The sequence below is a fragment of the Girardinichthys multiradiatus genome, chromosome 23 (assembly GCF_021462225.1).
Source record: "Girardinichthys multiradiatus isolate DD_20200921_A chromosome 23, DD_fGirMul_XY1, whole genome shotgun sequence".
Lineage (NCBI taxonomy): Eukaryota > Metazoa > Chordata > Actinopteri > Cyprinodontiformes > Goodeidae > Girardinichthys > Girardinichthys multiradiatus.
Genome location: NC_061815.1, coordinates 34150416 through 34172860, shown reverse-complemented (window position 1 = coordinate 34172860; position 22445 = coordinate 34150416). Strand labels below are relative to the sequence as shown.

The following is a 22445-nucleotide window of genomic DNA, read 5'->3' as shown; positions in this document are numbered from 1 at the left end:
AAGAATACAACTAATAACACAGTTACCAGAACAGAACCTAGAAAATAAAACACCAGAAATGAGGACTCAAGACTTAACCATACTTAGAGCAGAAAAACACCAGACTAAACGTAAACAAATACCAAACCAAAAACACACACTGTGACACTATTTTCTCGTAATAAATGTAATTATCACTTCAAAACTGAATTTTCTTATATTTGCAGATTATTTTTGATTACGAAATTAGTTTGAGGATCATAAATATGTAAGTGTGACAAAAATCTGAAACACAAGAAATCTGTATTTCTGTAATTAGAAATGTATAATTAGTATTGGGTACATGTCTCTGTAAGAAGTGAAAAATAAAAATAAACAGTAGAAGAGCAGCACGGCATAACTACTGCCATATTCAGCAAAATAGAAACTTTTTCACTATTTCAGCCTTGTAATTTTGATATTTAGTTGTAATTGTGGCAAAAATGTTTTTAATTCACTAATTTAAATCAAATATATAGTATTGATGAAATTGGCCTTTGTGGTCTGACTCTATAATTAGGATCAGCTAATACAGAAGTGTAGTCTAAAACAACATTGAAGTTTATTTCAATGCCAAACAATGTTGATGTATCTGTAACTAGAATTTTGTCCCAACCATCTGTCTTCGGTGAGTAAATAAATCTCAGCTCAATAAAAAAACCGCCGATTTTTAATGTCCACATCTCCTAAATATAAGATATGTGTGCCTAAACATAACCAGGTCCTTTCTGTACTTGTCTCGGTAAAAGTAATTAGTTGAGTCATACAACTCTGGCTTGCCGCACACCTCCACTATGATCTGGTCCTCCATCTTCACTGACAACCGCTTCTTCTCTGCTGCAGTCTTTCACCCTACGTCACAGCCACATCCAGTCCCTGATTGGTTGACGCGACGAGAATTTAGGAAAAAAATTCAGATTTTTCAACTCGTCCATTGCTCTGCTTCCGCTTCGCTCGGCGCGCCTTCCACGCCGCGTTCTCCGTCTCCTTCGCACCGCGCCGCTCCGCTCCTGAACACGCCTCTAAATAGGGATAACATGTAAATCGGCCGCTCCTATCACAGAATCCGCGTTCGGTGTGAACGCACCAACAGAACGAAAGTCATTGCAAAGGGGAAAAAACACTCTGACTGTTCTGAAAGCCCCAAGATTCATTAGGTCAATAAAATAATCTGCCTGGCCTAAAACACAGTACATGTGTACACATGAAAATATTCAGTGAATGTAAAAAAAACAGCTGTGCAACACATCATCACATGGTTTGGATTTAGTGCAGCTGACGACATCACAGACAGATGACTAACAGCAGGCATCATAATTTGAGTTTCATCAGGGACTCCAATAGCCATCGGTTAAAAATGTATCCTTTGTATACAAAGGACATCCTTTGTATTATTTAATTTTTTGTTAATTATAGCTTAAAAAAAGAGTTGGTGCTACTGCTACTGTTGCAACAAGTCTGCATAAATCATTCATGAAGACCAATAACAGACAATCACCTTAAGATTTACACTGCAGTTTCTGACTGGAACATTTTGGTTTGCGGCCATAAACTGGGTCAACATATTGTTGACCACAAGCCAAAAAATATATTGGCCTGACAACAGAGTAACTTAGCATCGCAAAACCACAGCTTCTATTGTGTGACAGTAGCTGAGGACTTGTGTGTTGGAAGATACAGATCTCTCAACCCTTTGTTGCTTTAAGGCTCAATTAAGGTTCACTGGACAAAAAAGACAACATTTAACATTTTTACAAAGCTCACATACTCCTATAAATAAAGTATACCCCGAATATTACAGTATTCCCAGCTGTTATATGAACAATTCATTGGTGATTACAATTAGAGGAGCCACATTTAAGATGTCTCATTATAGGAAAGATCATCCTACGTTTATTGAGTATGATTTTTTGTTCTTGTCTTAGCTTGCACATTTTTTTAACTTAGACAGGGCATGATAAGCTAACAAATATACACTGCCTGCTAAGAAACAAACGATGCATGGAAACTTTTGCACCGCTGTGGTTTGGCTCTCAAACAGGGGTGAGAAAACAAAGGGGCCTTTCTTCCTGTCTCACTTCCTGCTTTTATCTTAAAAGCAGACCATATACTCCTCTTATATATATATATATACACTTCAATTACTCAAACTTATACTTACATAAGAAAAAATTACAAAGCAGTTGAACCCACAAAGGATGGGCGCTTGCTAATTTTCTCCTGTGGCTTCTGCAATATGTGCAGCAGTTGGTGCACTGACAAACTTGTAGCATGCTTAATAATGAAACAATAAATTACCATGAAAAATGAATTAGGTGTAGGTAAAAAATAGCAATTCATCATTTAATATTTAAATAATAGTAATAATAGATTGTTGTGCTTTAAGAAAAAAGGATATTTGTATATTCAGTTTGTTAGCATATAATACCCATCATTTCACTTTGCTTGACTTGATTCACCCTCCTCAGGCCTATTGCAGCCCACAGAGTTTGTATCCGGTTGATGCTCATAGAGAGGCCTGTTCTGAGTAAACACCTTCAGCAGTTGGTCAAAGGGCAAAGAAGCAGGGAACCACAGTTTCTCATTGTCACTGTGGCTGTTCATTGTGCCACTGCCTGTTCTTGTAACATGTAAGCCCCCTTAAGCTACACAAATATAGATTTTAATTCATATGAGAAAAAAAACATTGTGTTCTTTAAGTATATATATATTTTTTTTTCTACCATTAAAATAAAAAAGAAGTTGTGATGGACAAATAAGCCTCTGCTAGATGTAACAATTAATAGCAATAGCTATCTTAGTAGATCATAAAAAAAATCTCATTTTAATGTAATGTCAAATCAAAAAGTCAAAATGATCTAAAACCAGATATATTTGGGTAAGAAAGCACTATAAGTCTAGCTATTTGTCAGTCTAGCATGGGGTTTGCAACCTCTGGCTCCAGAGGCTCTTTGGACCTTCCAGAAGGGCTCTTAACAACTTTGCTAAAAATAATAAAGAATCAACTAATGTTTTTAAATATAGATATAATAACCAATACAGGTTTTAGCAGTATTTCCTGTTTTTTCACTTTTTTGTTCAGCTTAAAGTCCCAGTAATGTTTTTTTTAGATATTTTTACATAATTTTCAAAAAATAACATCCAATTGAAAAAAAGGTATCATCCCCTTTTTTTTTTTTTTTTGCAAAAAGTGTATGTTTTTCTTTATTTTAAAACCTAACAATTAAAGGAAATTGCAGTTCATAAAAATGAAACATTTACTATAGCAGATATTTATCAAACATTATGAGGTTATGTAACATGTGTGGCTCTAAACGAATTTTGTTTAGCTGGTCTGAAGGGTAAAATGGCTCTCTGGATTGTAAAGGTTGCAGACGCTTGGTCTAGCAGTTATACATACAGAACAATAGGGCTAAGTTGTGATTTGTTGAAACTGAACGTAGCCACTGTGGTGCTTATTTTAGTCAAAGGGTTAAGTAAATCTAAAGCATATGTAATGTTTTGGATTAAGTTGCTTCTTTAATAATTTGAAACATAATGAAATTAATGTAATTCTGTATTAAAGAACAATTTAAATATGCGATTGAGGCCTTAAATTAAGATAACATAAACTTGAACAAAAAATTTAAAAAAATTAACACGAAGCACAACCTAATCAGCATCTGAATGACTTCTTTTCTTGCTGACCACAGTTGCCCCCTGCAGGCCACCAAAAGGTTTTCAGCTCTGAGGAGCATCTGCTTTGACTTATACTGTCAGATATAAAGTGCTTTAGAGACTGGTATCTTACTTGCATAATTTCAATGACTTCAGCATCACCGAGGGATGTCAAAATGCTAAGTGGAAGAGTTGCTGGTAGAAATGTAAATCAGCTTTGCAGGTTGAAAGAAATTCATCAAACTTATATCAAAGGATTTAACTAATCAAGATGACACATCCCTAAACCAAGCAACCAAGGGGGATGTATAAAAAAACCAACATATAGGCCATGAAGATTAAAAAGAATTTTACATTTCTTAGAGAAAGAAAATAAATCTTTATTTTCTACATATTTAATGCTCTTGTCAGTCCTACAGCATCTGATGAGGATGCTGCTTCACTTCATTTTTTCTTCTGCCTGTATTGATGTTTAACATGGTAACACATGTACTTAGAAAACATGAATAAATAACATTACAAACCCACTTCAACTATTTTACTATGATCTGAACTTCTGTCTTCCACTCAAAACATCACATTGTGAAGGAAGCAAATAATCTACCTCTTTTTTATCAGAAGACTATTCTTTGAAATTAAATGACTACTACTTTTTTAGTAGCTATTAACTAGGAATTTAAGTTTATCAAACCTATTTCTGTGAATTGTAATGCTTTTCTTTACGTAATGACAACACATTTAATAGTAGAACATTACATCAGACCAATAAAAGCATTTTAATACAGAAATGTGGGATTATTAAAACTATCTTTCGTGCTTAAAAGTTATTTTCAAAAGGTACTTTTAATTGGAAGACAAATTCTAATCTATTGAATATGACTGTATATTAAACTATGGAATCTTTTGGATGTCAATGTCAGAAGGTTTTCATTTAAGTCAAAATGTACAAGAAAAAAATACTTTGCATAAGAAAACTTAAATGTCATATTTAATAATATTTAACAAAATTCTACCAAAACCACAATACTTTTTACATAATAATTTATTTTAATTACCAACAGCAAAGAAATCAGCCGCTTTATATTTCAATCATTCTTTTTTAAAATATGGAATAACTGGTACCCTGTGCACGGTATCAGAGGTTAGGATTACTGTTTGAATTTATTCATTTTTCAACATAAAAAATTATGAAAAAAAATATTTTGCTGAGATAAGCAATAAGAAATGAAAGCCATACAGCTGTATTTACACACGACTTAAAGTTTTCATCAATGTACATTTTTCACATTGAGCCTAGCTCATATGCTGTTTCAGTGTGTTAAAAAAAGACATTACCTAACATTTCCAACAATAATTAGATTTACGGAATTATTAATCCCTAATCCACTGACACCATTGTAGACTGCCTCTGATTTTTCTTTGTGTCCTCTCTTCGATTTGGGATCTTTCCTGTTGGTGAATGTGGGAGCAGTGTAAACCAGCGAGACCTCATCTCTCTGAGGAAAGATTACATTTATGGAAGAATACGGTGAAAAGTCACAAATTAAAAGCATATGTGCAGCTAATAATGCTTGAACATCTATTAAATGTACCTGTTGAATTTGCTGGTCATCATGGCCTCTTACAGCATCTGTTTATGATGCAACAGAGATGTTAAAGATAAGTCATGACAACTATTTTTATACAATGTTAGTGATACAGATGCATGATGAGTTACCATTGGAACAGTGACAAGCTTTCTTCCTGATGATGTAAATGAGAATGAATATGACAACCACATTTGCCATCAAAAGAGCACATAACAGAATAAAAGCTGTATTTGTCTTCTGCATATCCCACTTGTTAGATCCTGAAAAGGAAAAAAGAGCCAATAATGAACTTTTATTACAAAATAGAAAAACAGAAAAAAATCAATGAAGATTTCTTCCACATTCAAAAGTCATATTCAATAAATTAGCTATTCACTGAAAATTTCCTTTCAGTTATTAAATTCATTAAATGAAACACTTTAAATAGAATAAATACATGTAGACTGGTGTTTTAAAATCTTTATTGCTGTTAATTGTGATGATTTTTGGCTTGCAGCTAACAAACACATGACTTTATAGATTAAAATATCTATAATCATATTAATAAAAAACATTTAATACAGAAAAGATGGCTTAATGTAAGTGTTTAATACATGCTTGAAGATTGTTATTTTGAAAAGGTACTTTTAATCTTACAAGTAAACTTCATCAGAACACTTATTGTAATTTATTGAATATGACTGTACATCTTCTTCATATCTGTTTAAAAGCTTTGCATTTACCTTCTATGTCCAGTTTTGTTCCATTACCAAACAGTACCACTCCACAGGAGGCCACAGCACAATAATAAGTCCCAGCATCAGAAGCACTGACGTTCTTAGAGAAGTTGTAGACACACTTTCGTCCAGAATGATCCTCAGGACTGTTCTTGCATTCATTACCATGGTTTCCATGAGCATAAATGAAACTGGGATAAGACTTATTTGATCCAGCTTGGAACCAGTACACCCTATGATCCATTGGAGAAGTTTTATCTTGAGAGTTAAAGAGGACTGAACACCGTAGAGAAACTGGGTTTCCTGGATGGACTATATCAGGTAGAGGGTGTTGGATGATGGCAGTGATGTTCGGTTCTGTTCCTGGAAAACAGAATTTGTTACACAAAACCTTTATTTTATTTCTTCAACAAACAGATAATTTTAAATGTACTTTTATTTACCTTTAATTCTTAAAAACTCTCCTTTCAAGAATGTCAGGATGAGCACCTCAACTTTTATACAGTAGTACAGGCCAGCGTCACTTTCCTTAACTTTACTAATATACAGGCGAAAGGTTTCTGGTGCTTGTTTTGCTTTGATATGGGTAATCTCATTATCATTATTTTCAAAATCAAAGGAATATGTTCCTCCCAGAAATTCCGGCCAGCTTCCAGGAATAAATCTGATCCAAAACAAGTTTGCATCAATATCAGAGTTCAGGCGTGGACAAGACAGGGTCACATCAGCTCCAACAGAAACCATTTTTTCTAATGTCAAACCATCTTTGCAGCCTTAAAAGGAAAAAACAAAAAAACAATCAACTCCAGCAGTCATATAACATACCTGAATATAGGGAAACTCATGTGCAGAAGAGTTAGAAATAACTGACTTTTTACACTTACGTCCAACTCCAACAATCAGCAGAAAGTAAAAAAATATAACCATCTTCTCAATAACCAACTTCAAGCTTCATTTATGTAAGAACACATTGTTGTCCTCATCGTAAAGGATTCATCTTAAGGTAACCATATAAAGAGGGCGGGGACAAATTTAAGACAACCTGATTGGTTATTTCTGATGTTGTTTTTTATTCTACTACCACAGTGGAAATAAAAACTAGTTTTCCACCCAAAACACAAAACACAAACATCACACTGTTGTTTCGTCTTTCATGTTGGGTTTCCCTCACTAAGTCACTGTAACCATGGCACTACCTTAAGCATGCTTTTGTCTTCAGTTCAGAGAATATGGATAATCTGTGTGGTGAAATTGTGCTTAATATACCCTTATCCTTTGGAGGACTAAGTATTTACAGAACTACGCACACACATTCTGTGACGTGTTTACAGTTTTCTAACATTTTTTCAACAAAAAAACAACTAAAACTTAGAGATGAGGTACATTTTGTGTATTTTATGATATTTGTTATTATATTTTATTTATATGTTTATTTATTTTATTTTTTTACCATCTCCTGTCTGGCAGAATAGCACCCAGAATTGTTGTCCGAGTGCCAAAAAGAAGCAGAAACAGATTTACTTTCACAAGTGGAGCATTACGGCTGACGTCATAATTCTCTGCTCGATATTTATAAAAGAAACTTTATTAGAAACTGCTTTTGGATTATTTAAATTGTTATTGACATGGAGATGGAAATGAAGCAAGAAAGAGAGAAAGAGGTGGGGCAAAAAGGAAAAAGAGAGACAAGGAGAAAAGAATGGAACAGAGAAAGAAGGATGTAGAGATTACAAAATAAAACCCATTGAAGATTGCTTCTACACCTGCAAAAACATAAAAGATAACAGCATTGTTACCAAAAAGTGCACAATAGTAATGAATGCAAGATGTATTTAGTGGTAATTGAAGCTCAATAGAGAACATCTGTGTATCTGTTGACACAAAAATCTAAACACCTGTGGGTTTAAGTGTGCGGTAGAGGCTGACATTTTTTCGGGAGTCCCATGGGTCACGGGATTCCCACGGGAAACCCGCGGGACGGGAGACAGCATCAGTAAAGATCCCGTGATTGGGACGGTACAGGATAAAAAATGAACGGGAGCAGACGGGAGCGGGAGCTAACTAATAGGAGGGAAAATAAACTAGGATCAATTGTCCTTGGAAATGTAAACTGAGACTTTGTTATAAACTTTAAGAAAAAAAAACTTGGATCGACGCCGCCATTGTGTAGTTTTTTTCCAAGAAGCCTATACTATAATGTGAGTCAAACGACAAACAAGCCAACAGTGCTTCTGCTCGGTGTTTTCCACCTGCGTTCAGGATGGAGGGAACAAACGCAAGTGGAGAACTGGACGTGGTAAAATTGGATTTGTAACGTAAAGTCAGAAATAAGGACTTATCTATTAAACTTATAGAGCTGACAAGAAAGTCGCAAATATGACCGAACTTCAGGGGAGTTGAATGTAGCGGTGTTAACACGCAGTCTGCTGCTTGTAAAATGTGTTTAGTTGTAATCAAGTTCACCAGTGATTAAAGGACACTTGTAAGGCAGGTTCTGGATTAAATCAGCCCTGCATCTCTTCATTCATCAAACCAAAAGTACCAACATGTGTCAAGTCTCATCTGACCAACAAAATTGCTGCATGTGCACTAAAGATTTAAGAGGTAAGGTACGGAAGCCCGTGAGGGGACATGGGGAAATTTATTACTTTTGCGTCTCCACGCAATACTTTTGCGTTCGGCATTTTGGAACAGCAGCACAGATGACAAACTGCTCATAAAACAAACACTGATATGTGATTGATATGGTTTATTTGTCATATGCAGGTTAACACGTAGTAAACAATGCGATTAAATGCTTAGGATAAGAAGAACCGTTCAAATCACGATAAAAACAAAAACACTAATGGCGTACAAAAAAAAGTACACATCATGAAGCAGTAATAAGGAAATAAAGTGTCACAGATGTGGTTTTGTGCAGTTTTATGGTCCAGAGTTCAGTAGTGTGTTTGACAGCTTGTGGATAAAAACTGTCTTTTAGTCTGATTGAAGATAATTTTATTTAATGCTGATTTCAAAATAAAACTCAATAAATCTCAAAACGGGTGTAGTGTTTGTTTCAATTTTGCAGTTATCTGGTTTGGAAACTATCCCACAAAGTATTGCGAAATAACGCAAAGACTATTGCGTGGGGACACAAAAGAGAAAACCATTCCCCATGTCCCCTCGCGGACTCCGTAGAAAGGCTTCATCAAGGGAAGATATTAAATAAATATGTTGTGAAATAGAAAAAAATTGAATGTACCATTAAATGTACAATTTATTTAATACATCATTAAATATTAAGTGTACCACAATTACGTCATGTCGTCTTTAAAATTATACTTAATTATTCAGTGGCATATTTAATTGCATTATAGTCCATTTCATGATATAATGGTACATTTATTGTTTCTAATGATGTATTAAATAAATAAATGGTACCTTTAATTTAATGGCACATTTAATGTTACATTTCTTTCATGTTACATTTACTTCACTTATGGGACATTCACAACATTTATTTATTTAATGATGATTTTATTGTATTAATTTTGTCCAGTTTGACCCTCCATTCTTGATGCCTGTATAGGAGGTCATGTCAGAATTTAAATCAGGTGTTCTGGAGCAGACACACATCTAAAACCTGCAGGGAAGGGGTCCCTGAGGACAAGGGCTGTGAACCATTGAGGTACAGTTTCTAAATTGTGAAGGTAATGCCTTTTTGGCCTTTTGTTCAACAAGTACAGTTCTCTTACTAGGTGCATTTTTCTTTCGTTTCAGCAACTTGAAACATAATAGTAATGTCATTGTTCAAAGGAAACAGTCACTTAATAAAGGAGTAAAATACAACTATGTACATTTTGTTTATTCAACTAAGATAGGCATGGTCTGTTTCCTTGTTTAATATTTTATTATTTCTTCATTATTATTCTTTTTACTTTAACTGGCCTTTACTACAGCTAAAAACAGGGACCTAACTGGTCCTTCAAAGAAAGAAATTGCCAAAAGACTAAATTAAGAAAACAAAAATGGGAGTGGCACAGGAGTGGGAGTCGTTCTGAATGGGAGCGGGACGGGAGTGGGAGTCAATTTACCAGGGGTGGGACGGGACAGGATTTTTTTCGTTATGCTGGCCTGGGATTGGGATGGGACAAGACATTTTTCTGTGGGAGCGGGATGGGACAGGAGAGAAAATCCACTCCCGTGTCACCCTCTAGTGTGCGGGTGCTTGTGTATACAAGGTTTCTCCATAAAAATATGCAATAGCGAGTGTTAGGAGCCACAGACCTGCCCCCCTGGACCCGAGACAGACATGGAGGAGATCCAAGCCACAGACATCCAAAGACCCCCAGAGCACAGGAACCCCAGGAGAACCACTGCCTGGCTACTGCAAGCCCCCGAGAGAAGAGCAGAGGAGAGCCCCAGGGGAACCACTCAGCAGCCGCACAAGCCGCAGGGAGCTGCAGCGTCGAGCCCACAGACCCCACCGGCAGCCGTCTACGCTGGAGCAGATCCAGTCATGGACCCAGTGACCCGAGACCCCGGGACACATCACTCCCTAAGCAGAGGCCGACAGAGTCAGGGGGACCAGGCCCCAGTAAGCACCCACCAGGAGTGAGCTGGCACACACCAAAGCACCCCGCCCTGGATACCGAGAACCAAAAATACACCAGGGGGCAGAAACACCAGCCACCAGCAGGCAGTGTGGCAGGGAGGAAACAGGCAGGATTTTTGTTATATTAAACAAGTAGCTTGTCATAGTTTAGGGTGCTCAGGCATAATGGTTGTAAGTTTGACTGAAACAGTAGATCTTCTCTTTCCAGCAGCAGCAGTCTCCTGATCTGTGTGTTGGAGATCTCAGTAGACAAGCTACTTCCATAATTAATAGCCAGAGCATCTTCTCAAAGCAGAATGTTAGTACCAACATTAACCAAGTGATATGAATTGGGCCTGCACAGCCACACTTACAACTGTCTTCGAGCAGCAAAAGTCTGCATTGGATAATTTCAGATAATACCTCACTCTTTTCCACCTATTAAAAAACACAAGGAAGGCTGGAAGATCTTATTGATCCTCTTGATTTGGTATTTTGTTGGTATTTTTGATCTGTTCCGGCTCCTGCACACCTGATTAAATTACCTCCTCAATATACCTTGAGGTTCTGCAGAAACCTGATGATGACCCATTCAGTTGAATAAGGTGTGTGGTAAAAGGGAGACATCAAATAAATGGAAGACACTGAGTGCTTAGAACCAGGGTTGAGAACCACTGTTGTATAGTGCCTTATAACAGTATTCATACCCGTTTTCACATTTTCACTTCACAGCAACGAATAAGCATATTTATGGAGGGAAAAGGATACAATGTTTTAAAAATGTTGTGACAAATAAAAATCAGAAAGATGTAAGCTGCATTTATATTCACCCCTTCCCTTTAATCTCATACCCCTAAATAAAATCAAATATAACCAATGGCCTTCAGATATCACCTGATTAGTAAATAGATTTGTCTTTAGTGAATAAACAGCAAAATGATGACCAAGAAACACACCAGACAGGCCAGGGATAAAGTTGTGATGTTAGGTTGGAAGGATAAGGCTGTAAAATAATACCTCAGTTTTTGACATCTCTGTGCTTTGCACTTACAGGTCCTTCTCAAAATATTAGCATATTGTGATAAAGTTCATTATTTTCCATAATGTCATGATAAAAATTGAACATTCATATATTTTAGATTCATTGCACACTAACTGAAATATTTCAGGTCTTTTATTGTCTTAATACGGATGATTTTGGCATACAGTTCATGAAAACCCAAAATTCCTATCTCACAAAATTAGCATATCATTAAAAGGGTCTCCAAACGAGCTATGAACCTAATCATCTGAATCAACGAGTTAACTCTAAACACCTGCAAAAGATTCGTGAGGCCTTTAAAACTCCCAGCCTGGTTCATCACTCAAAACCCCAATCATGGGTAAGACTGCCGACCTGACTGCTGTCCAGAAGGCCACTATTGACACCCTCAAGCAAGAGGGTAAGACACAGAAAGAAATTTCTGAACGAATAGGCTGTTCCCAGAGTGCTGTATCAAGGCACCTCAGTGGGAAAGTGTGGCAGAAAACGCTGCACAACGAGAAGAGGTGACCGGACCCTGAGGAAGATTGTGGAGAAGGGCCGATTCCAGACCTTGGGGGACCTGCGGAAGCAGTGGACTAAGTCTGGAGTAGAAACATCCAGAGCCACCGTGCACAGGCGTGTGCAGGAAATGGGCTACAGGTGCCGCATTCCCCAGACCTGGGCTACAGAGAAGCAGCACTGGACTGTTGCTCAGTGGTCCAAAGTACTTTTTTCGGATGAAAGCAAATTCTGCATGTCATTCGGAAATCAAGGTGCCAGAGTCTGGAGGAAGACTGGGGAGAAAGAAATGCCAAAATGCCAGACGTCCAGTGTCAAGTACCCACAGTCAGTGATGGTCTGGGGTGCCGTGTCAGCTGCTGGTGTTGGTCCACTGTGTTTTATCAAGGGTAGGGTCAATGCAGCTAGCTATCAGGAGATTTTGGAGCACTTCATGCTTCCATCTGCTGAAAAGCTTTATGGAGATGAAGATTTCATTTTTCAGCACGACCTGGCACCTGCTCACAGTGCCAAAACCACTGGTAAATGGTTTACTGACCATGGTATCACTGTGCTCAGTTGGCCTGCCAACTCTCCTGACCTGAACCCCATAGAGAATCTGTTGGATTTTGTGAAGAGAACGTTGAGAGACTCAAGACCCAACACTCTGGATGAGCTAAAGACCGCTATCGAAGCATCCTGGGCCTCCATAAGACCTCAGCAGTGCCACAGGCTGATTGCCTCCATGCCACGCCGCATCGAAGCAGTCATTTCTGCCAAAGGATTCCCGACCAAGTATTGAGTGCATAACTGTACATGATTATTTGAAGGTTGACGTTTTTTGTATTAAAAACACTTTTCTTTTATTGGTCGGATGAAATATGCTAATTTTGTGAGATAGGAATTTTGGGTTTTCATGAGCTGTATGCCAAAATCATCCGTATTAAGACAATAAAAGACCTGAAATATTTCAGTTAGTGTGCAATGAATCTAAAATATATGAATGTTAAATTTTCATCATGATATTATGGAAAATAATGAACTTTATCACAATATGCTAATATTTTGAGAAGGACCTGTAAATGATCCACTTAAATGACACAGACCCCTTATGACGATTACCATAGATGGAAAAAGTGTTACCTCATCTGGACGCAGGTCACCAGAGCCCCACCCTGGAGCCAGGCCTGGAGGTGGGGCACGCTGGAGAGTGCCTGGTGGCTGGGCTTTCACCCATGGAGCCCGACCGAAGAGGAAACGTGGGTCCCCCTTCCGATGGGCTCACCTCCCGTGGGAAGGACCAAAGGGGTTGGGTCCAATGTGGTATGGGTGGCGGCCGAAGCCGGAGACCTTGGCGGTCTGCTCCTCGGCTGCAGAAGCTGGCTCTTGAGACATGGAATGTCTCCTCTCTGGTGGGAGTCCCACTGTACATCGTTGATGCACCTTCTCCCAAGATATTCAGTTACTTACTAGACTGGCCATACAACAGTGGTTTTGTGGCATAGTCACTGCAGTAACTGGGCATAAAAGTATCCATATTTTACAGAGAAGAACACAATAGAACAGTGCAAATGTGTCACAACATTGCAGATAATGCAGATAATGTTATTGACCTTCTATGTACCTGCAATGGGTTGTGTCCTGTGTCTGCAGCAGGCCTCATTCAGGCCAACTGTTGACTTGATCTTTTCATGAGAGGTTTTTCCTGCTTCTCCCAACTACAGTATGAAGGTAAGACCCTGGTTACCCTCATCAGAGTGCTGTCATCTATATTTAATCAAATAAACTATATATCTTTTTTAAAGTAGTTTTCTACAAAACGCAAAATGATACAAATCTTGATTTAATCAAGATAGCTCAATATGCTCTTTATTTAAATGATAAAACAGCTGTTCAACAGTTAAGGAGTGTTTAAACGTAAGCAGCTGCAGAAACTCATGTTTGACTTATATAACAAAAATGTGTATTCAACCTTTTGCTGCAATGACTGGCAAAGATATAAAATTAAACTCAGATAATTCACACTGAGCCAGAATAAAGGCTGAGCACCATTCATGAAGGCCCACCTACTCCATCTATCAGCCATATAGTCAGGAAGAGGACAGCAGAGCGTAGAGGGTATGGCTGAATTCGCACAGTGGAGAATTTTGCAGCAAGTGTACAAAGTTATAAAGTGAAATTATCTGTAATGGTTAAAACTGCATTTTATACCAGACTGGAACATTCTGGTTTGCAGTGTTCATTTGATACAACATACAGCTGACCAAAGGGCAAAACAGTGCGTGAGTGGTGTGTAATCACATCTCCTCTGGCTTGACTGTAGGCACAACCTTTTGCTGCATCTCACACACATTCCGGTCTCACCTTTTGTTTGTTTCCTGCTTCTAAACTAGCTGTCCAAAATGTCAAAGTTTTCTGAATAATCAAATCAGGCCAAGGCTGTACATAAAATGGTTGATCAAAACAATGACTGTGGACTTCAAACAAATCCAGAAGAAGGTAGGACATACTCTCTGGTATTTTTATTTTTTAGTGTTTATACAACCTCATCCTCCACAACACAGCTTCCAGATTAAAAAGAAACAGACAAAAATAAACTAATACATGTGAAATATAGCATTTTGTTGATAGGCCTTAAAAAAATCAATTAAAGGGATTTCCTATTCAAAAGTAATTGCCTGCCTGTACAGTTATTTAAGTTTGTTCAAATATAATGATATGCTGATGCCTTTCACAGCTTTGTTTCACCTCATATGTGGTTGAACTTTATACTCAGCTCTGTTCTGAGTGAATGGCCTCAGAGGTTGGTGAAAGGGCGGGAAATGGTCTATCGCATCTCTTGATTGTCAGTGTAACACTCATGTTTCTGTGGTTTTGGTGAAATGGAGCGGTACGTCCAGTAAAAAACAAAATCATCTCATTACTTTTTAGTATTTTAAGAATGTAAAATTGCCGGAAGCAAACAATTCAATAAACACTCCTAATGAACTCGGAAGTAAAAAAATATGGCAAAACTATGAGAGAAAACCGCAAGATAATTATAATCAGAGGTGACTGGAGAATGTTGTAAAGGAAAATGATGCACAACACATGACTGGTATAAGTTTAAAAACATACATTTCAATAAAACGGAGAGGGAGAATACCAAAAAAACTAAAAACACAACACATTAGCTTTGCAGTATGCAACACTGTGACAAATCCTTAACTCTTTCTGTTTCACAGATAAAGAATGACAGAAAACAGCTTTTTTAACTGCAGTCACTCACACTCAACACACAAAAAGGCCTGTCCTGAACTGCAATAATTATCTATTATTAACATTCAAGATTTGCAGGTTGGAGGGGAGTTCCTGCCTCAAGTATCTTGGGGTCTTATTCACGAGTGAGGGAAGAATGGAGCGGGAGATCGACAGACGGATCGGTGTGGCTGCCACAGTAATGGGGGCACTGTGCTGGTCCGTTGTGGTGAAGAGAGAGCTGAGCCGAAAAGCGAAGCTCTTGATTTACCGGTCGGTCTACGTTCCTACTCTCACCTATGGTCATGAGCTTTGGGTCATGACCGAAAGAACGAGATCCCGGATACAGGCGGCCGAAATGAACTTCCTCCGTAGGGTGGCCAGGCACTCCCTTAGAGATAGGGTGAGGAGCTCAGCCATCCGGGAGGAGCTCGGAGTAGAGCTGCTGCTCCTCCACATCAAGAGGAGCCAGTTGAGGTGGCTTGGGCATCTATACTGGATGCCTCCTGGACACCTTCCTCGGGAGGTGTTCCAAGCACGTCCCACGGGGAGGAGGCCCAGGACATGGCCCAGGACACGCTGGAGGGACTATGTCTCTCGGCTGGCCTGGGAACACCTTGGGCTCCCCCTGGAGGAACTGGAGGAGGTGTCTGGAGAGAGGGACGTCGGGGTGTCTCTGCTGAGTCTGCTGCTCCCGCGACCCGGTCCTGGATAAGCGGAAGACAACGATTTGCAGGTCGAGCAGCAGAGTTGAGTGTCTGATTGCACCCTAGAAAAAGCTAATCCTTAATTATAGGTTTTTTAGGTGTCTAAGTTCATTAAAAGAGCTTTTGGAGTCCCAAGTAAATTAGTTATGAAAAAAGCAATGTTAAGAGGTTTTATTATCAATCAAAACACCAGATTTTCCTAGTTTGCTAAACAATTATCACAGCATCTGTGTTTGTAACACAGTATGATTCAAAAGAACAGGCCTCTGGTTGCAAATTTGTTTTATCTTCTAATATTGTGCTGTTTTTATTTGTTAGTATATCTGTTTTTGTTTCATGTCTTTGCTTTTATTTTTATTGTTATGTTTTGGTATACAGTGGGGAGAACAAGTATTTGATACACCCCGATTATGTTTTCCCACTTGCAAAGCATGCAGTAGACTTACATTTTTATCATAGCTACTCTTCAACTGTGAGTGACCGCATCTAAAACAATAATCATATTGTGTAATTTTTAAGTAATTAATTTGCATTTTATTGCATGACATAAGGATCACCTAACAACCAGTAAGAATCCTAGCTCTCACAGACCTGTTAGTTCTTCTTTAAGAAGCCCTCCTGTTCTCCACTCATTACCTGTATTAAGTGCAGCTGTTTGAATGTGTTATCTGTATAAAACACACCTGTCCACACACTCAATCAATCAAACTCCAACCTCTCCACAATGGCCATGACCAGAGAGCTGTGTAAGGACATCAGGGATAGGATTGTAGACCTGCACAAGGCTGGCATGGACTACAGGAAAATAGCCAGGCAGCTTGGTGAGAAGGCAACAACTGTTGGTGCAGTTATAAGAAAATGGAAGAAGTTCAAGATGACGGTCAATCTCCCTCGGTCTGGGGTTCCATTGTAGGATCTCACCTCGTGGGGCATCAATGATCATGAGGAAGGTGAGGGATCACCCCAAAACTACACGGCAGGACCTAGTCAATGACCTGAAGAGAGCTGGGACCACAGTCTCAAAGAAGACCATTTGTAACACACTACGCCACCATGGATTAAAATCCTGCAGTACACGCAAGGTCCCCCTGCTCAAGCCAGCGCCTGTCCAGGCCCATCTGAAGTTTGCCAAAGACCATCTGGATGATGCAGAGGAGGAATGGGAGAAGGTCATGTGGTCTAATGAGACAAAAATAGAGCTTCTTGGTCTAAACTCCACCCACTGTGTTTGGAAGAAGAAGAAGGAAGAGTACAACTCCAAGAACACCATCCCTACCATGAAGCATGGTGCTGGAAACATCATTCTTTGGGAACGCTTTTCTGCAAAGGGGACAGGATGACTGCACCGTATTGAGGGGAGGATGGATGGGGCCTTGTATCTGGAGATCTTAGCTAACAACCTCCTTCCCTCAGTAAGGGTATTGAAGATGGGTTGTGGCTGGGTCTTCCAGGATGACAACGACCCAAAGCACACAGCCAGGGCAACTAAGGAGTGGCTCTGTAAGAAGCATCTCAAGTCCTGCAGTGGTCTAGCCAGTCTCCAGACCTGAACCCAATCGAAAATATTTGGAGGGAGCTGAAAGTTCGTATTGCCCAGCGACAGCCCCGAAACCTGAAGGATTTGTAGAAGGTCTGTATGGAGGAGTGGTCCAAAATGCCTGCCGCAGTGTGTGCAAACCTTGTCAAGAACTATAAGAAACATCTGACATCTGTAATTGCAAACAAAAGTTTCTGTACGAAATATTAGGTTTTGTGTTCTGATATATGAGTACTTATGTCATGCAATAAAATGCAAACTAATTATTTGAAAGTCACAAAATGTGATTTTCTGCATTTTTGTTTTAGATTATTTCACTCATACAAATTAAAGACTTCTACATGCTTTGCAAGTGGAAAAACCTCCAAAATCAGCAGTGTATTAAATACTTATCCCCAGTGTATCTGTGTTTATCTGTCCTATAAGAAAAACCTATCCAGGTTTAATTATCAATCAAAACACCATCTTTTTTTACTTTGCTAAGCAATTATCACAGTGTGTGTGTTTATACAAAAGGACTCTGGTTGCAAATTAGTTTCGTCTTCTAATATTGTGTTTTTACACATGAACCTCAGTCTTGTGTGTTCAGCGATGTTCTAAGTACTTCAGTACTTGAAAGTTTTATGCCTAAACAGAATGCAAACCTGGGTCAAATCCTCTGAAACATTTATAGCTGACCCATTCTAAGATAATGTAAATTTCTCTATCAGGAGTTTCTATGTGGAGTTTGAAAATTGTACCTGAAATCTCCCAAATAGTAAATAACACAGATTAGATTTAATACCGGATTTAAATTTTTCTATTCAATATCTACATGCTCCCCCTAACTCAGATTTTAATAAACAACAACGTAAGTTATCATAACTATGCAGACAATACAAAGCTATACATTATGATGTCACCAGGTGACCATGAACCCATTCAAGCACTGGGTAAATGCTTAGAAGAAATCAATGCATGGATGGGCCTAAATTTTCTTCAGCTGAATCAAAACAAAACTGAAGTAATAATCTTTGGACCAAAGGAAGAGCGTTTAAAAGTTAGCACACAGCTTCAGTTAATACAGCTAGAAACCAGCAGTCAGGCTCGAAACCTGGGTGTAGTGATGGACTCAGACCTGAGCCTTCAGAGGCACATAAAGACAGTAACAAGGTCGGCCTTCTATCACCTAAAGAACTTCTCCAGGATTAAAGGACTAATGTCTCAGCAGGACCTTGAAAAACTAATTCATGGATTCATCTTTAGTAGAATTGATTACTGCAACGGTGACTTCACAGGTCTGCCTAAAAAGTCGATCAGACAGCTGCAGTTGATCCAGAACGCTGCTGCCCACATCCTCACTAGAACTAAGAAAGTGGAGCACATCACCCCGGTTTTAAAGTCCTTACACTGGCTCCCTGTAGCTCAGAGAATAGACTTTAAAATACTTCTGTTAGTCTATAAATCATTGAATGGCTTAGCACCAAAATACATTACAGACTTGTTGTCAGTGTATCAACCACCCAGACCTCTCAGGTCTTCTGGCTCAAATCTACTCTGCATACCCAGAACTAGAATCAAACATGGAGAAGCAGCTTTTAGTTCTTATGCTCCACTAATCTGGAATAAACTGCCAGAAAACTGTAAAAGCGCCAAAACCCTAAGTTGCTTTAAATCAAGATTAAAAACTTATTTGTTTAGTGTGGCACTTGAATGTGTTATCTAAACATTATTAGTTAAGTTTTCAGTCCAATTTTCCTTTCATTTTCTTGTCCATCATTCTATTCTCTTTATTTTATTTTATTTTACTTTTTAAATGACTTCTGTTGTTTGATTTTATCATTTGATTTGTTTTTCTGTGTCTGTATCTATGTTTATTTGCTTTGTGATTGTATTGTAATTGTATCTACAGCGCTTTGAGTGTCTTGTTGCTGAAAAGCGCTATATAAATAAACTTACCTTACCTTACAACTATGCCAGCAGTGAATGTGATTGTAACTTGATCTTATGTGTGTGTTTAATATTTACATGAAAATTATCTGTTTCAACTATTTGACAGATTTGTCATTTGAACATAAAATACACAAAGTTGATACATCTATTGTAATAGATGTACAGCAATTCACTAGTTGTATATGATTTTCATACTAACTGAAAAATTACAATATTTTAATCGACCGATTAAATTTGAATAATTTAAGCGGAACACCTTTTCTAATCTGTTGAATAGGACTGTGTATTCAACTATTTATGCGTTTCGATCCCAATGTCAAAAGGTTTTAAATGAAGTCACAATGGACAACAAAGAAATATATTCCATAAGAAGAAAACTTAAATGTCACATATGAACATATTTATTTAAATTCTATCAAAACCAGAATATTTTTCAGCTTTTTTACAAAGTTTTATCATTCAATCTCATTCATCTCAAATAATTTGACTTGTCTTTATTATTTAGTTTCGCTGCTACTATTTATTTACATAATAACTTATTTTAATTATTAACAGCAAAAAAATCATTCGCTTTATATTTACATCACACAAGTTATTTTAAATGGAATAACTGGTATGCTGTGCATAGTAGCAAAGGTAAGGGTTGCTGTTTTCATTCATTTATGTTTCTACAGACATCAAAACTATAACAAAATACATTTTTAAAACGTTTTACTATGCTAAGCAATGAGAAATAAAACCATACAGCCGTATTTACGCAATACCTTAAGTTTTCATCTATACACATTTTAAATGATCACAGGCAAAATAGAGCCTGATTCAAATGTTGTTTCAGTGTGTTAAAAAATAAATAAATAAAATTTCCAACAATAATTAGATTTACTGAATTATTAATCAACCCCTAATCCACTGACAACACTGTAGACTGCCTCTGGTTTTTCTTCGTGTCTTCTCTTCAATTTGCCATTTTTCCTGTTGGTGAATGTGGGAGCAGTGTAAACCAGCGAGACCTCATCTCTCTGAGGAAAGATTACATTTATGGAAATATATGGTGAAAGGTCACAAGTTAAAAGCATAAGTGCAGATAATAATGCTTGAACATCTATTAAAAATTTACCTGTTGAATTTGCTGGTCATCATGGCCACTTACGGCACCTGTTTATGATGCAACAGAAATGATAAAGATAAGTTATGAAAACTATTTTCATACAATGTTAGTGATACAGATGCATGATGAGTTACCATTGGAACAGTGACAAGTTTTCTTCCTGATGATGTGAACGAGAATTAATGTAACAACCACATTTGCCATCAAAAGAGCACATAACAGAATTAAAGCTGTATTTGTCTTCTCCATATCCCACATGTTAGGTTCTGAAAGTGAAAAAAAACAACAATAATGTTAACTTTTTATTACAAAATAGAAAACAGAAAAATTCTTTGATAAATTCTTCCAGATTCGAAAGTCATATTCAATAACTTAGATTATTACTGAAAATTTCCTTTTAGTAAATTAATTCATTAAGTTAAATACATTTTAAAGATTAATTACAGACTGGTGTTTTTATGTCTTTATTGCTGCTAACTGTGATGATTTTCCGCTTGCAGCTAATAAAAACACGACATTTGAGATTAGAATATCTATAATTAGATTAATTTAAAAAAAACATTTTTTAAACAGAAAAGCGGGCTTAGTGAAAGTATGTTTAATACCTGCTTAAAGACTCTTATTTTGAAAAGGTACTTTTTATCTCACAAGTAAACTTCATCAGAACACGTATTCTAATTTATTGAATATGACATCTTCTTCATATCTGTTTAAAAGCTTTGCATTTACCTTCAATGTCCAGTTTTGTTCCATTACCAAACAGTACCACTCCACAGGAGGCCACAGCACAATAATAAGTCCCAGCATCAGAAGCACTGACGTTCTTAGAGAAGTTGTAGACACACTTTCGTCCAGAATGATCCTCAGGACTGTTCTCGCATTCATTACCATGGTTTCCATGAGCATAAATGAAACTGGGATAAGACTTATTTGATCCAGCTTGGAACCAGTACACCCTATGATCCATTGGGCAAGTTTTATCTTGAGAGTTAAAGAGGACTGAACACTGTAGGGAGACTGGGCTTCCTGGATGGACTATATCAGGTAGAGGGCGTTGGATGATGGCTTTGATGTTCGGTTCTGTTGCTGGAAAACAGAAATTATAATGCAAAAATATCACATTTTCTTTCTTCAACAAAACAGATAACTTTAAATGTGCTTTTATTTACCTTTAATTCTTAAAAACTCTCCTTTCAAGAATGTCAGGTTGAGACGTTTAACTTTTACACAGTAATAAAGGCCAGTGTCAATGTGCCTGACATTACTAATATATAGAATGAAGGTTCCTGGCCCTTGTTTTGCTGTAATGTGAGCAGTTTCTATAACATTAGTAACATTAAAAGAATATGTTCCTCCCATAAATTCAGGCCAGTATCCAGGAACAAATCTGACCCAGTACAGCCATGATGCATGATCAGAGGTCAAGCGAGGACAGGTTAGGGTCACATCATCTCCAACATTAACAGTTTTTGTCTCAACAATCAGATGATCTTTGCATCCTATGAAAGAAAACAACAACAATAAAACAGAGCAGTGAAGAACATACCTGAATGTGCCAAAGGGTAACTTGTGCAGACATTTTGTAAAGGAACTGAGATTTTGCACTTACGTCCAACTCCAGCAGTGACCAAAAAATAAAAAATGATCAGCATCTTCTCATTCATCCACTTGAAGCTTCATCTATGTGAGAACGCATTGTCACCCGCATCATGTTAAAGGGATTCACTTTAATGTAACCATATAAAGAGGGCGGGGCGAATTTAAAGCAATTTGGTTGGCTATTTGTGACATTGCAATTTTACTCTGTCACCACAGTGGAAATAATATCAACAAACTTTCCACCAAA

The 22445-nt window shown here is 37.7% G+C and overlaps 2 protein-coding genes across 2 annotated transcripts; both read right to left on the bottom strand.

Annotated features, from left to right (window-relative positions):
• Window positions 1-5053: 5053 nt before the first annotated feature.
• On the bottom strand, window positions 5054-6742 carry LOC124860081. Its single transcript, XM_047353056.1, has 3 exons — window positions 6424-6742; window positions 5987-6343; window positions 5054-5124 (listed from the first exon to the last, which is right to left on the bottom strand). The coding sequence occupies exons 1-3, from the start codon at window positions 6722-6724 to the stop codon at window positions 5054-5056; spliced, it is 729 nt and encodes a 242-aa protein (XP_047209012.1). The 5' UTR covers window positions 6725-6742.
• Window positions 6743-20134: 13392 nt separating this feature from the next.
• On the bottom strand, window positions 20135-22263 carry LOC124860079. Its single transcript, XM_047353055.1, has 6 exons — window positions 22209-22263; window positions 21769-22098; window positions 21344-21685; window positions 20734-20874; window positions 20609-20646; window positions 20135-20510 (listed from the first exon to the last, which is right to left on the bottom strand). Exons 1-6 carry the CDS (start codon window positions 22261-22263, stop codon window positions 20382-20384), a joined length of 1035 nt encoding a protein of 344 aa, XP_047209011.1. The 3' UTR covers window positions 20135-20381.
• Between the last annotated feature and the right edge of the window lie 182 nt (window positions 22264-22445).

Bases quoted from the DNA above. Each gene is read 5' to 3' on its own strand.
- LOC124860079 (XM_047353055.1), bottom strand. From the start codon at position 22,263: ATGAATGAGAAGATGCTGATCATTTTTTATTTTTTGGTCACTGCTGGA. The intron at 21,686-21,768 runs GTAAATAAAAGC...TCTGTTTTCCAG, and splicing joins AGAGTTTTTAAGAATTAAAG to CAACAGAACCGAACATCAAA. The intron at 20,511-20,608 runs GTAAATTTTTAA...ATCTTTCCTCAG, and splicing joins ATGACCAGCAAATTCAACAG to AGAGATGAGGTCTCGCTGGT.
- LOC124860081 (XM_047353056.1), bottom strand. From the start codon at position 6,724: ATGGTTTCTGTTGGAGCTGATGTGACCCTGTCTTGTCCACGCCTGAAC. The intron at 6,344-6,423 runs GTAAATAAAAGT...TCTGTTTTCCAG, and splicing joins AGAGTTTTTAAGAATTAAAG to GAACAGAACCGAACATCACT. The intron at 5,125-5,986 runs GTAAATGCAAAG...ATTCACCAACAG, and splicing joins AACAAAACTGGACATAGAAG to GAAAGATCCCAAATCGAAGA.